Genomic DNA, 10,844 nt, shown 5'->3' with positions numbered 1-10,844 from the left:
GGTGAAGCATCGCTAACAGGCGGTGGACACTTCCATCCCAGTACGTAGGGTTGTACGATCCTCTCGGAAGTGTGATGTCTGTGCCACAAGAGAGTGTCGGACCAAGATCCACTACAAGGACTACGACTCGGCCGAGCAGATGGCTATGAAGCTAAGGCCAGCAAGAAGGTATAACGGTGGAGAAGATATACGGTCTGGTACGACATGGATCGAAGAAATGGAACGAACTACTGAAGGTCATTCTGAAGTGGTTCAATATTTGTGGCTGAAACACCACACGGATTTGGATGTGTGGGGTAAGGTTACTGACAGAGATTGTCCCCCGCACCGGTGCTATAAGTCATTCGCCTATCATTTAGAAAGGGTCTGCAGAAGGTTTAGGAAGATACATGATACCGATGAGCACTTACAGCGTGCCAATAGGGCCTTTCAGTTATGCACGCAAGGTAAGGATTCGGTTCATCGGTTTACGAAGCGACTCGAGAGGCTATCTACTGAGCTATATCATTTGGGTGCTCCACCCTTGGAGTATATGCTAAAGTGGAGGCTATATACGGGTTTAACGGATAAGAAGTTGCGAATCAAGTTGGATGATTATGTATCAGGCCCTAAGGTGAGCTATCAACGGTTTCGCGAGAAGGTTCTCACCAAGCATCGGCGAATGTACCAAATAGCGAAGATGATTGATGAAGACTACGCTATGGAAAATGGTTATGAATCTGGAGAGAGAAAGCGGTTTAGGAGTCCTAGTCATGACCGAAAAGGATCGAAGTTTGTACAAGCACTTCTACATGCATCCGATAGTGAAGATTCGGCAAGCAGTATGCAAAGGTGTCACGTCTTTGCCATGAGGCAAGATAAGGCCGAGTTCAAGTGCTATCGCTGCTTGAGTAGGTCATTCTGCAAAAAGGTGTACAGCTGAAGAGCCCAGGGATTTAGATGAGAGGTGTCTAAGGTGCGGGAGTCCAGGGCACAAATTGGATGACTGCAAGATCCAAGTTGAGAGGGCTACGTGTGCCAGATGCGGTTTGGCTGGTCATTTGGCCTATGTGTGTAGAGGGAGAATCAAAGGTCTGACGTCTTCAAGGAGTCCATCCCCTATGAGAACTAATCGCCCAGATAAGGCGGAGGTGCATTGTGCTACTTATTCTCCATTCAGGGTATTTACACTTTCTGGTGGTCTACAGGGTTTAGAAGAACGGTATCACCTTAATCTATCTTGTGAAAAGAAAATGGCTATGGTTATCGGCGATGTTGGAATTGAAGGAGAGACTATTGCCGCGCTCTTCGACACAGGAGCCGAATTATCGCTAGTCACTATATCTACATTAGAGAGGCTTGGTAGGAATGGTGCTATCGATACTACGGTTACCCCTCCCATTGTCGTGGCAGATGGTGGTAAGTTGAGGATATATGGTGCGGTTATGTTACGTATTACTACACCTGATATTTCTATTAAGGATCAGTTTATAGTCACTGATGATTGTTTAACTGTTCCGCTGTTACTAGGATGTCCAACATTGGCAAAATTGAAGACATCTATCCACGTCACCCCTGAAGGAACTTATATCCAGACCAACGTGGGACCTGTGGAACCTATTAAAGTTAAAGGGAAGGTGAAGTTCTCAGATAAGGTTGATTATTTCCCTGAAGAAATATTTCGAGGGTGGGAACATCCAACAAATGAAATATTGGTGAACTATCAGGTCTATATTATAAATCAGTTGGTGAGAGCGGATAAGGTTCAAGGAGTGAATGCTGATTATGTCACCGTGGAGAAACTTGAGAACCCTACATCCTTATGGTATTGGTCACGGTTCCCTTGTTAAGATTCTTCAATGGTAGAGAGGAGAACCAGTAAGGTATCTTGTGTTGCTGGCCCCAATGACGACGAACTCGTGGACAGGGACTCTGATACTATGGTTGAAAGGATGGAAGATTTAAACTCCCCACAAAAAATAGATGATGGTATTGACACTCTTAACAAAACGGTAGAAGATGATCAAGTACCTCTACTACACCTTTTCCCGTGCAAGTTTGACAAGTGAGCAGACGAGAATGACAATGTTACCATCAAGAGTGACAATGAGAATCCAAGTTTGCCACAATCTAAATTTGTTGCAATCAAGATTGACAATGAGAATCCAAATTTGTCACTTTTCTATTTTGTAACAACCAAGATTGACAATGAAAATCCAAGTTTGTCAAAGTTCAATTATGTTACAATCAAGATTGACAGTGAGAATTCATGTTTGACACCGGCAGAATATATCACAATCAAGAATGACAATAGACCATACAAGTTTGACAATACGCACACAAGTTTGACAATACGCATCCAAGTTTGACACTTCAACTTGACATGTTGACATACGGTTCAAACTGATTGCTCACTTAAAAAATCACACGCATTACATAGTAGGGAGGTTCCCGAGTCATCGAGAGCTCTACGTAAACTTGGGATGACATCGAAAGAATTCAAAAAGCGACCCCTTGATTCCCTTTGTTTACCCAAGTATCCGATAGCCTATACATGTCTCTTATCTTGTCAGTGGTAAGCTTTTGCAATATCGTCACACATTCCTCGCAGCATATCTTCCCGGTCCGGGTATAAGAGCATTTGTTGCTCTTCAGCTCTCCGCCTATCTGTTATCGGATCCCTCTCACTCAACTTCTCCTCGATATAGGCTTTGATCACAAAGAAACCCTCTTCAATGTCAAACTTGGATGCGTATTGTCAAACTTGTGTGCGTATTGTCAAACTTGTATGGTCTATTGTCATTCTTGATTGTGATATATTCTGCCGGTGTCAAACATGAATTCTCACTGTCAATCTTGATTGTAACATAATTGAACTTTGACAAACTTGGATTTTCATTGTCAATCTTGGTTGTTACAAAATAGAAAAGTGACAAATTTGGAATCCAAATTTTGGATTCTCATTGTCAATCTTGATTGCAACAAACTTAGATTGTGACAAACTTGGATTCTCATTGTCACTCTTGATGGTAACATTGTCATTCTCGTCTGCTCACTTGTCAAACTTGCACGGGAAAAGGTGTAGACACCAAGCCTCCATGGGAAGCTTTGGAGAGGGTATGGTGCTATGATGGTATTGCCATACTTGGCAGGACAATAATGAGTGTCCCGTGGATTAACGAAGGGAAACCCAAGATGAATTATCGACAAACAGCAGAGAGGGGAGCAAGGGCCTTTGATAGGTTGAATGATGTTCAGAAGGTCTCGTTCGAGAAGGTGCTCCAACAATATATAGAAAGGGGATTCTGCGGTATTGTGAAGGACAATAGGGTCGACCAATTTCGTATGATACCTACAGCTACTGAGTGTCAAAGGGTGTGGGAGTTGTTGGTTAAGGACAGCGTTCTGGAGGGATCAGTAGTGACATTGCCAAGGCACTTAACACCGGCTCACCCAGTGTTTAGGGACAGCCATGTTACTACCCCCTGCCGGATAGTTCTGGACTTTAGGGAACTCAACAAGTTCTGCTTTAAGGGTGGACGGTCCCAAAACAATCTACTTGGGGCACTTCTCCATGTTAGGGGATTTCGCCATTTGATTGGGTCCGACGTATCAAAGGCTTTCTGTCAGATGGTTGCTGCTCTCCCAGATATACCGTATACCTTGTATACGTGTACAGGACCTTATACGGTTCTCTGGGAAAGGATCTCTTCTGGGAGTACTACAGCACCGAGCATGCCTGAGGCTTGCTCTTATGATATTACCGGTGAGATATCACAACTGGTAAGGTTGGTATCGATGAACTCTAAGGAATCGGTCAACGCGAACATTCTGAACGACGACTTAGTATATAAGGTCCTCTTATTTCCTAGGAAGGAAGGGGTCAACTACATAAAAAATGGACCCCCGATACCCAAGAAGGTGATGTTCGAGAAGTTCGTGGACGACTTGTTCCTTGGTGGAGATACAGCAGAAGAAGCGCGGTCGAGTAGGGAGTTCGTAAGTCACTTCTTCAAGGGACATGGGTTGATTACAGATCCACTTAAGGATCTTACAACCTGTCACGGAGGTTGGGAGGAACTACACGAAGATGGCCATCTACTCGGCTATACTTTAGCCCTTGATAAGGATCAACTTATGTGTATGTTCTCTGGTTACATGCCCGCTGAACAGTGTAACAAAAGAAGGGCTTGTGCTATACTTTCTTCGCTGTATGACCCTATGGGATTGTTATTGGAAGTGGACATGGCAGGAAGGTTGATATGGCGAGATATCTGCGCTACGTGTAAGGAGTGGTCAAGTATCCTAACGGTTGATTTGATTGATCGGTTGAAGCTTTGGGTACGGCAAGTCGAAGAAGTTGTTGCCACGGCACGTACGCAACGGTTTGTTGAGCTCGCTGAGAAGGGTATTATTGTGTCCACGGATGCTTCCAATGATGCATGGGGTGTTGATATAAGGTGCACAGGAGACTACCTTCCGGTTAGAGTTATGGCACGGGGGGGATTATTTCCGGTACCCAAGCCACTTGGTCTATACCACGTAAGGAACTAGGCGGAGTGTACCATGGTTTGAAGATTGTGAAAGCAATCTCAAATTACTTACCAGTGAAGACCTTCCTGCAGCCGTTACAAACACCTCTACAAGATCTAACCCCACGGTATATGGCAAGACCCCTCGTGCTCCTCTGTGATAGTGAGATTACTATTTACAGATTACGTAAGGAGTCAAATGATAAGTGGCTTCCAGCTCCGGAACGCCGAAGGCTGAGTCAGATAAGGGAGATGTGCAAGGAGCTAGATTGCGTTATAAGGCACATACCGTCTGAGCTCAATTACGCAGACTCTATTAAACTAGGGTTTGATCGTGGAATCGATGCTAAGGAGGTTGAGGCAAGTTTGAAGTCAAATTGTGTAATCTATGACTATAGAGAAGCTCCTGAACAAGACCAAAGCAATGATGTGAGGCTGGGTGATGATTGCGTTAAGGTCATGGCGCTTGATGTTGATGGTATAGACTTGCCCGAACTAACTGGCTGCAATCCAGAAGAAGTTGAGGAACTACAGGCTCTGGAAAGGTATGCCACGCCCGATGGCCGTTATGGTGAAGGTGTCCTTAATGATGCTGACTATGAAAGGTGTGTGGCAATTTGTGTTAGAAGGTGCTAGAGTTCCGACGTTCTTCGTCGGTTTAAGCAATACCTAAATGGTGATATAACAAGGAATCACTTAGGTATGGATGCCACGAAGTTGCAACGACTGGGTAGGATTTGCTACCTGGATCAAGACGGTCTTATTCACCGAAAACCAAGCGATCCCGATGAGACCGAGAGGGACCAGATTACTGGAGTGTTATATCTTGGTGAGTCCGATTATTCGGATCGTATTGTTCGACTATTATCTGCGATTTACCACTACATATACGGTCACCTCGGTATTCCTCGAGTTTATGATAAGATTAAGATGAAGTATTCGAGGAAGGGTCTGAAGCGGTTGGTGAGGTCAACTTTGAGATCATGCATACCCTGTTTGAAGGCTAGAGCTGCACGCAGCCTGGATTATGTGACCACTCATGTACAAGGGTTACTGACTACAGGGCTGTGGCAGGTTGTGGGTGCGGATTTGGCTGGTCCTTACGGACGAAGACAAGGCACGCAAGGAGACGATGATGAAGAACACTACTTGTTGTTGGTGCATGATCACGCCTCTGGCTTTACTTGTGCAAGGCCATTGAAGGATTCCAAGCCCAAGACTATCGCTAAGGTGTTACACTCTGTGTTCTGTGAACATGGAGCGCCTAGAGTCCTTATCACTGATAGGGATAGGGTCCATCTTATGCGTAAGGAGATTAAGGTGGTTCTTGCGAAGCACGGTGTACGGTATTATACTCTACCCGGTTATGCTCAATTCCTGAGCTTTTGGGAAAGAGCTCACAAAGACTTTGTCGAAGTGACGAGAGCATTGACAGTATCTATGGATCGTTCTACCGAAAGCTCGTATATTGAGGACTACCAGCTAGCTGTTATAGCATATAACATCACCCCAAGAATCTGGGCGAATGTAAGCCCAGCGGAACTCCATTTTACTTACGGTATACGGGTTCCTGGTGACCGTGGTGACACAGACGGTGATATTGATTGGGACGAGTTGAGGGTGAAGTATTTCGATACGGATCTCTTGAGCTTTGTCAAAGATAGCGTCAAAGACCACTGTTGGAAAGCGCTAAGGAGAAGTTTACGGTTACCATGAGAGAGTACTTGGAGCTATGGCGTATGCGTCAAGAGAGAAATCTTGAGTGTATGGCTATGACAGAGGATCGTAGGTATGAACCTAAGTTATTCGACTTAGTGTTCACCTCCAAGTGCCCGGCTAATCGTATTGGTCACCATCTTGATGTTATATGGTCTGGTCCTTCGACTATCACTTCACTCAACGGTACTGCAATGGTTGGTATAACCCCCGGTATTATTCTAGAAGGTGTTGGAGGGGTAGTTGTGAGTGAAGAGGGAAAGAGTCTAGAAGTGCCAGAAGGTTACGGTCCTTCGGAGGTATACCCACTTGAGAACATCAAGCATGCTCCGGCATTGCAAGGTGTGATTTATGGATATCTTCAAGAAGGGAAAAAAGTCTTTCTGGATTCACAGGGAGCTATTAAGGTCCTTAATTTAAGGATATGACCCTGAGGCCTGGAACGGAGATTGACGACTTACGTTTACTTCAACGTGCCAGGAAGAAGATGGATTTGGAGAAGATAGTTCGGGAATCCGGACGGGTCCGAGACGAATTTGGGTCAGAACTGTTACTCTCTCCTGGTATTTGTCCTTCTGATGAAGAGACACAACAGCTTGAGGATAGATTGCTACCACCAGAGAGCTTCATTATGGGTGACTCGGAGGAAGGTGTACCTTCTGAGGATGAGGATCCAGATGAGGAAGATATGGTGGATCTTTCAAGGCTTCGAGAACAACTTGGTGTTGGTGATGATTATGAATTTAGAAGGTTCATGAAGAAAGCACCTCCAAATGGTTCGGATGTGGTTGTGGCGGACAATGACTACGACGGGTTAGCCACTGTTCTCGAGGGTGATGCGGGAACTGAGGATGGATCTATGTTGGTCCAGCCTATGAGGGTTGAACTCCTCGGTGGATGCTTAGAACTTGCCAAGGCTACTGATGAGGACATCCTTACGGTACAGCTCGATAATATGGTCTACGTCAGTCCGTGTGGCCATAAATGGACACGCCAAAGGAGTCGAGACCTATTGAAGCTATTACACGATGTCCAGGTTCCCCATTGCTAAGCCTCTATATAGATTTTACTGTTAAGGTGCCTTACTATTCCTATGCTATACTGTTATATAAACCGTAGCTGGTGGATCAGTCATTTTCTACTTATTAGAGTTTATTTGCGCCACAAGATGGTTCGTGCTAGTGAGTCAGTCTTGCTCACTTAGCAACTCTTGCTTTTCTTTCGAGCCGTTTTTTATTTCCGGTTCACCAGACGGCACGTTGGATAAGGGTTTGGACATGTGTGATAGATCTTGGTGGTCAAGGGCAGAAGGATGATAAGGTTAGTGATTCCAAGTCTACTTCCAAGTCGTCTAAGGCCAAGTCTAAGTCTTCTAGTTCGACGAAGAAGAAGGATAAGAAGAGAAGTCGAAGTCTAAAAGGGATGAAGAGTCGAGCAGTGAAAGTGGTGATGATAGTTCTAGCAGCTCTGACTAGTGTTTTCTTACTACGGTGCCCTTATTTCCTGCTTCTCTTTGGTCTTCGTTATTTTTCTCGGTCCTTGAATATATACGTGAAGTATTGAGCTTATTGATCTGGTTGTTATAAAATCGTTGATTTTACGCGGGCAATGCGCGCGTCCGTACGGCGCGAGGTATGACACTAAGGATTCTGTGATGCTGGTCATAGGCGAGCGCTACTTGCTGTGCATGCGTGCTGCTTTCACACCGCTGTGTGTTCGCGTGTGGTTGGGCTTTTATAAGTTAAGTTAGACTAAGTTGAGTCCGGTATAAGTTCTATACAAGGCTTTTACTAGTTACTGACTTGTACTAGCTTACCTAGGGATCCATATCTATATGAGGATATGGATTATAGGGTCTTCATTGTGTTGCTATAGTTTTGTGACCATTGATTGCACTCTATTGGGCACTGGATCATTCGCTATGGTTTTGCGAACCCTTATAGTTTTAGGGTTTTCGACTCATCGGAGCACTAAGGTTGACGGACCACATACGGACCACACCGTATTAAAATCACGAAGACATTCATCTCTCCTTTTGCGAATATCAATAACATGTTTACGCAACACTTCGACCAACTTAGCTTCTCGAAGAGCTACATCTTCACCAGAGGCTTTCTTCGAATTGATCTCGCCAAAGATGCCTTGTGAAGACCAACTATCCCTTGGGGCAACGTCATCAAGAGAAGCAGGCGGTCTAGGGATAGTACCAGTCATAAGCATTTGGGGAGTCATATCACGAGCACCACGCCAATCTATGCCATAACTATTGAGCTGACCCTGCAACATAGCAGCTAAAGCCTACGGGGAATTCACATACAAGCCTCAATGGTTGAACTTCTAGAGCGCGCGCCCTCCTCAGCGTGTATGAGGACACAAAGTTCCGTTGTGCCTTTCATACACGTCTCAATAGTTGAACCTCTTTCACGCTCCCAAAATTCATTGGGGAGTGAGAAGCAAGAAGAGCTCCAACATTCTTCAGCGTGTGTCCTTCCCAATGGCTTCCAGCACGCTGATGGTTGAGGTTGGAGCTATATTCGTATCTCAGTTCTAGTTGGCTCCTTCTCACTCCCGCGAGCTCTCTTCCCCATGTAGACGGAGAGATCGATCATAAGAAACTTTAACACAAGTTCGTAAGTAGTGAAATTCAGAGGTTGATCGACTGGAACGAATAAATGAAAATGGTATGGAGCTACTTGGTACTACCAAGTTGGTAGACAAACTTATCGAAGTTCTATGTGAGAGATAGTGGCGTTTGGTCTTCGGAGAAGACCTGCCACCCAGTTTATCGATGAGATGTGGCGTTGTATGAGATAATGCTAAGTCAGAAGTAAAACCTCTACGGAAGCCACGAGAGCTGACACGACGAGAATCAAGTGTGTGGCATGTGGCACTAATGATTTTCCATTAACTTAATGGAAAACCATTGAATCCGTGAGTGACTCCCCTAGATGTGGACAGCGTGAAGCGACTTCACGCTGTGCCGAGGACGCTAAGCTTCCTTGTCGCTTCATACCCACAATTGCTCCATGCAGTATTACTGCAGCACTGGCGTCATGGGACTCGCGGGGCTAAGACAAGCAAGTGAGATAGGCAGAAAATGACCCGGGATCCTAGTAATGGCGCAGGTTGCACAGTGACACGATAAGACCCATGTGAGGGGAAGCCAGCGGCCCACACGATCACGCGTTCACGATCACGCCGTCTCAATTGCGTGTTACACCGAGCGCTGTATGAGAAAAAAGTGCTCGAGTTAAAAGCTGCTGAGTTTAAACTGTACGGCTTGGGATACTACCGATTGCGACTGCCGCGGCATGTGTGGTACGATTTTCTGATATCACCATCGGCTCTTTCTGTCTCCTTCGCTTTTCGTCTCGCTGAGTCACCTGGGAGGGACGAGCACATCTTCAGGTTGCTGTGATTTGTGCACTAAGGTGGCGTTCACGTGAACCGATCGATTTTTCTGCGGGACGTGACGAATTATTCGTACAGATGTGGATACGTACGGATGTTGGTACGTACGGATGTTGATATGTACAGATGTGCGGCAACGGTTTCACCAAGCTTGAACCCTACTTTATCCTACCCAAGATTCTCCTCCGAGGATAACTACATAGACGATTATAGGGTCATTATGAACTGTTTTCTAGCAGCTGTAATATCACTTCGTTCTCAATATGAGTAAATCCCTCCTACTCCTCTCGCTGTGCGCCCTGATGTCTCAAATTCGGGGTGATGTCTCCAATCTCCGAGGCGTATTCGACAAGATCAAGGAACAGAGTCGTAGGAACACTCAACATGTCTCCTCGTTTCAACGCTGTTGTCCTTTGTCCAGGATCCGTCTATACCCCAGATGAAGACTCACAACATTTTTCCCGCTTCAAAAATGAGCTCGATGAGAAGATTCTACATGAAGACGTATCAATTGAATACCTTACTGAATCCTTCAACAACACCAAGCCAGCTTTATTGCAATCCATGGTTGACAAGATCAACTCGATGCAACAGTCGTGGACTGCGTCGAAAGATCAGCCACCTTTCAAGGGTACGTCATGAACTTACGTGAATACCTCTCCGAGTCTCAAACTCAGGGATCAGTATCACTTCTCGACAGATATGTCAATCAAAGACCTTCCTGCTGGATGCTCTAAGGATACGATGTTCTCTTCGACTCCGGACGAAGGTGGCGAAAATCGCCTTCTCGGACCCACAAACCCGGTGTTGACGACTTTACCAAGTAGCTTCGACGCTCGGCAGAAGTTTGCTTCCTGTGCTGATGTCATCGGCCATGTGAGGTAGTTCTCCCTACTGCTGTTATGATAACTCCTAAGTGGAAATTCATCGCTCAGGGAACAAGGCGAATGTAACAATTGCTGGGCAAGTGCTGCCGTCGGAATGTTCAACGATCGTGTATGCATCAAGTCCGGCGGTAGAACCACGGATATTCTATCTCTCGGTTACCTGACTTCATGCTGCAATCGTGCTAACGGATGTCCGAAGTGAGAGATATGCATTGAACCACGGGCGATGATAATGCATTTTTTTAATGATAGATAGAATAAACTTCATCTTCAGATCGAATGGGTGTATGTTTGGCTCCGTGCCTGAAGGCCTGAACTT

General features: G+C 45.4%; 2 protein-coding genes across 2 annotated transcripts; both read left to right on the top strand.

Moving 5' to 3' along the window:
* Positions 1 to 1,232: 1,232 nt before the first annotated feature.
* On the top strand, positions 1,233 to 1,480 carry Pmar_PMAR005470 (hypothetical protein; the record flags this gene model as incomplete). Its single annotated transcript, XM_002782184.1, has 2 exons — positions 1,233 to 1,398; positions 1,461 to 1,480. 2 exons carry the CDS (start codon positions 1,233 to 1,235, stop codon positions 1,478 to 1,480), a joined length of 186 nt encoding a protein of 61 aa, XP_002782230.1.
* A 3,283-nt stretch (positions 1,481 to 4,763) lies between these two features.
* Positions 4,764 to 7,278, top strand: Pmar_PMAR005469 (hypothetical protein; the record flags this gene model as incomplete). The annotated part of the gene is made up of 4 exons (XM_002782183.1): positions 4,764 to 4,892; positions 4,968 to 5,116; positions 5,246 to 6,038; positions 6,649 to 7,278. 4 exons carry the CDS (start codon positions 4,764 to 4,766, stop codon positions 7,276 to 7,278), a joined length of 1,701 nt encoding a protein of 566 aa, XP_002782229.1.
* Positions 7,279 to 10,844: the final 3,566 nt, after the last annotated feature.

This window comes from Perkinsus marinus (genome assembly GCF_000006405.1).
Source record: "Perkinsus marinus ATCC 50983 genomic scaffold scf_1104296939964, whole genome shotgun sequence".
Taxonomy (NCBI): domain Eukaryota; phylum Perkinsozoa; order Perkinsida; family Perkinsidae; genus Perkinsus; species Perkinsus marinus.
This window is presented reverse-complemented; position numbering and strand designations above follow the sequence as displayed.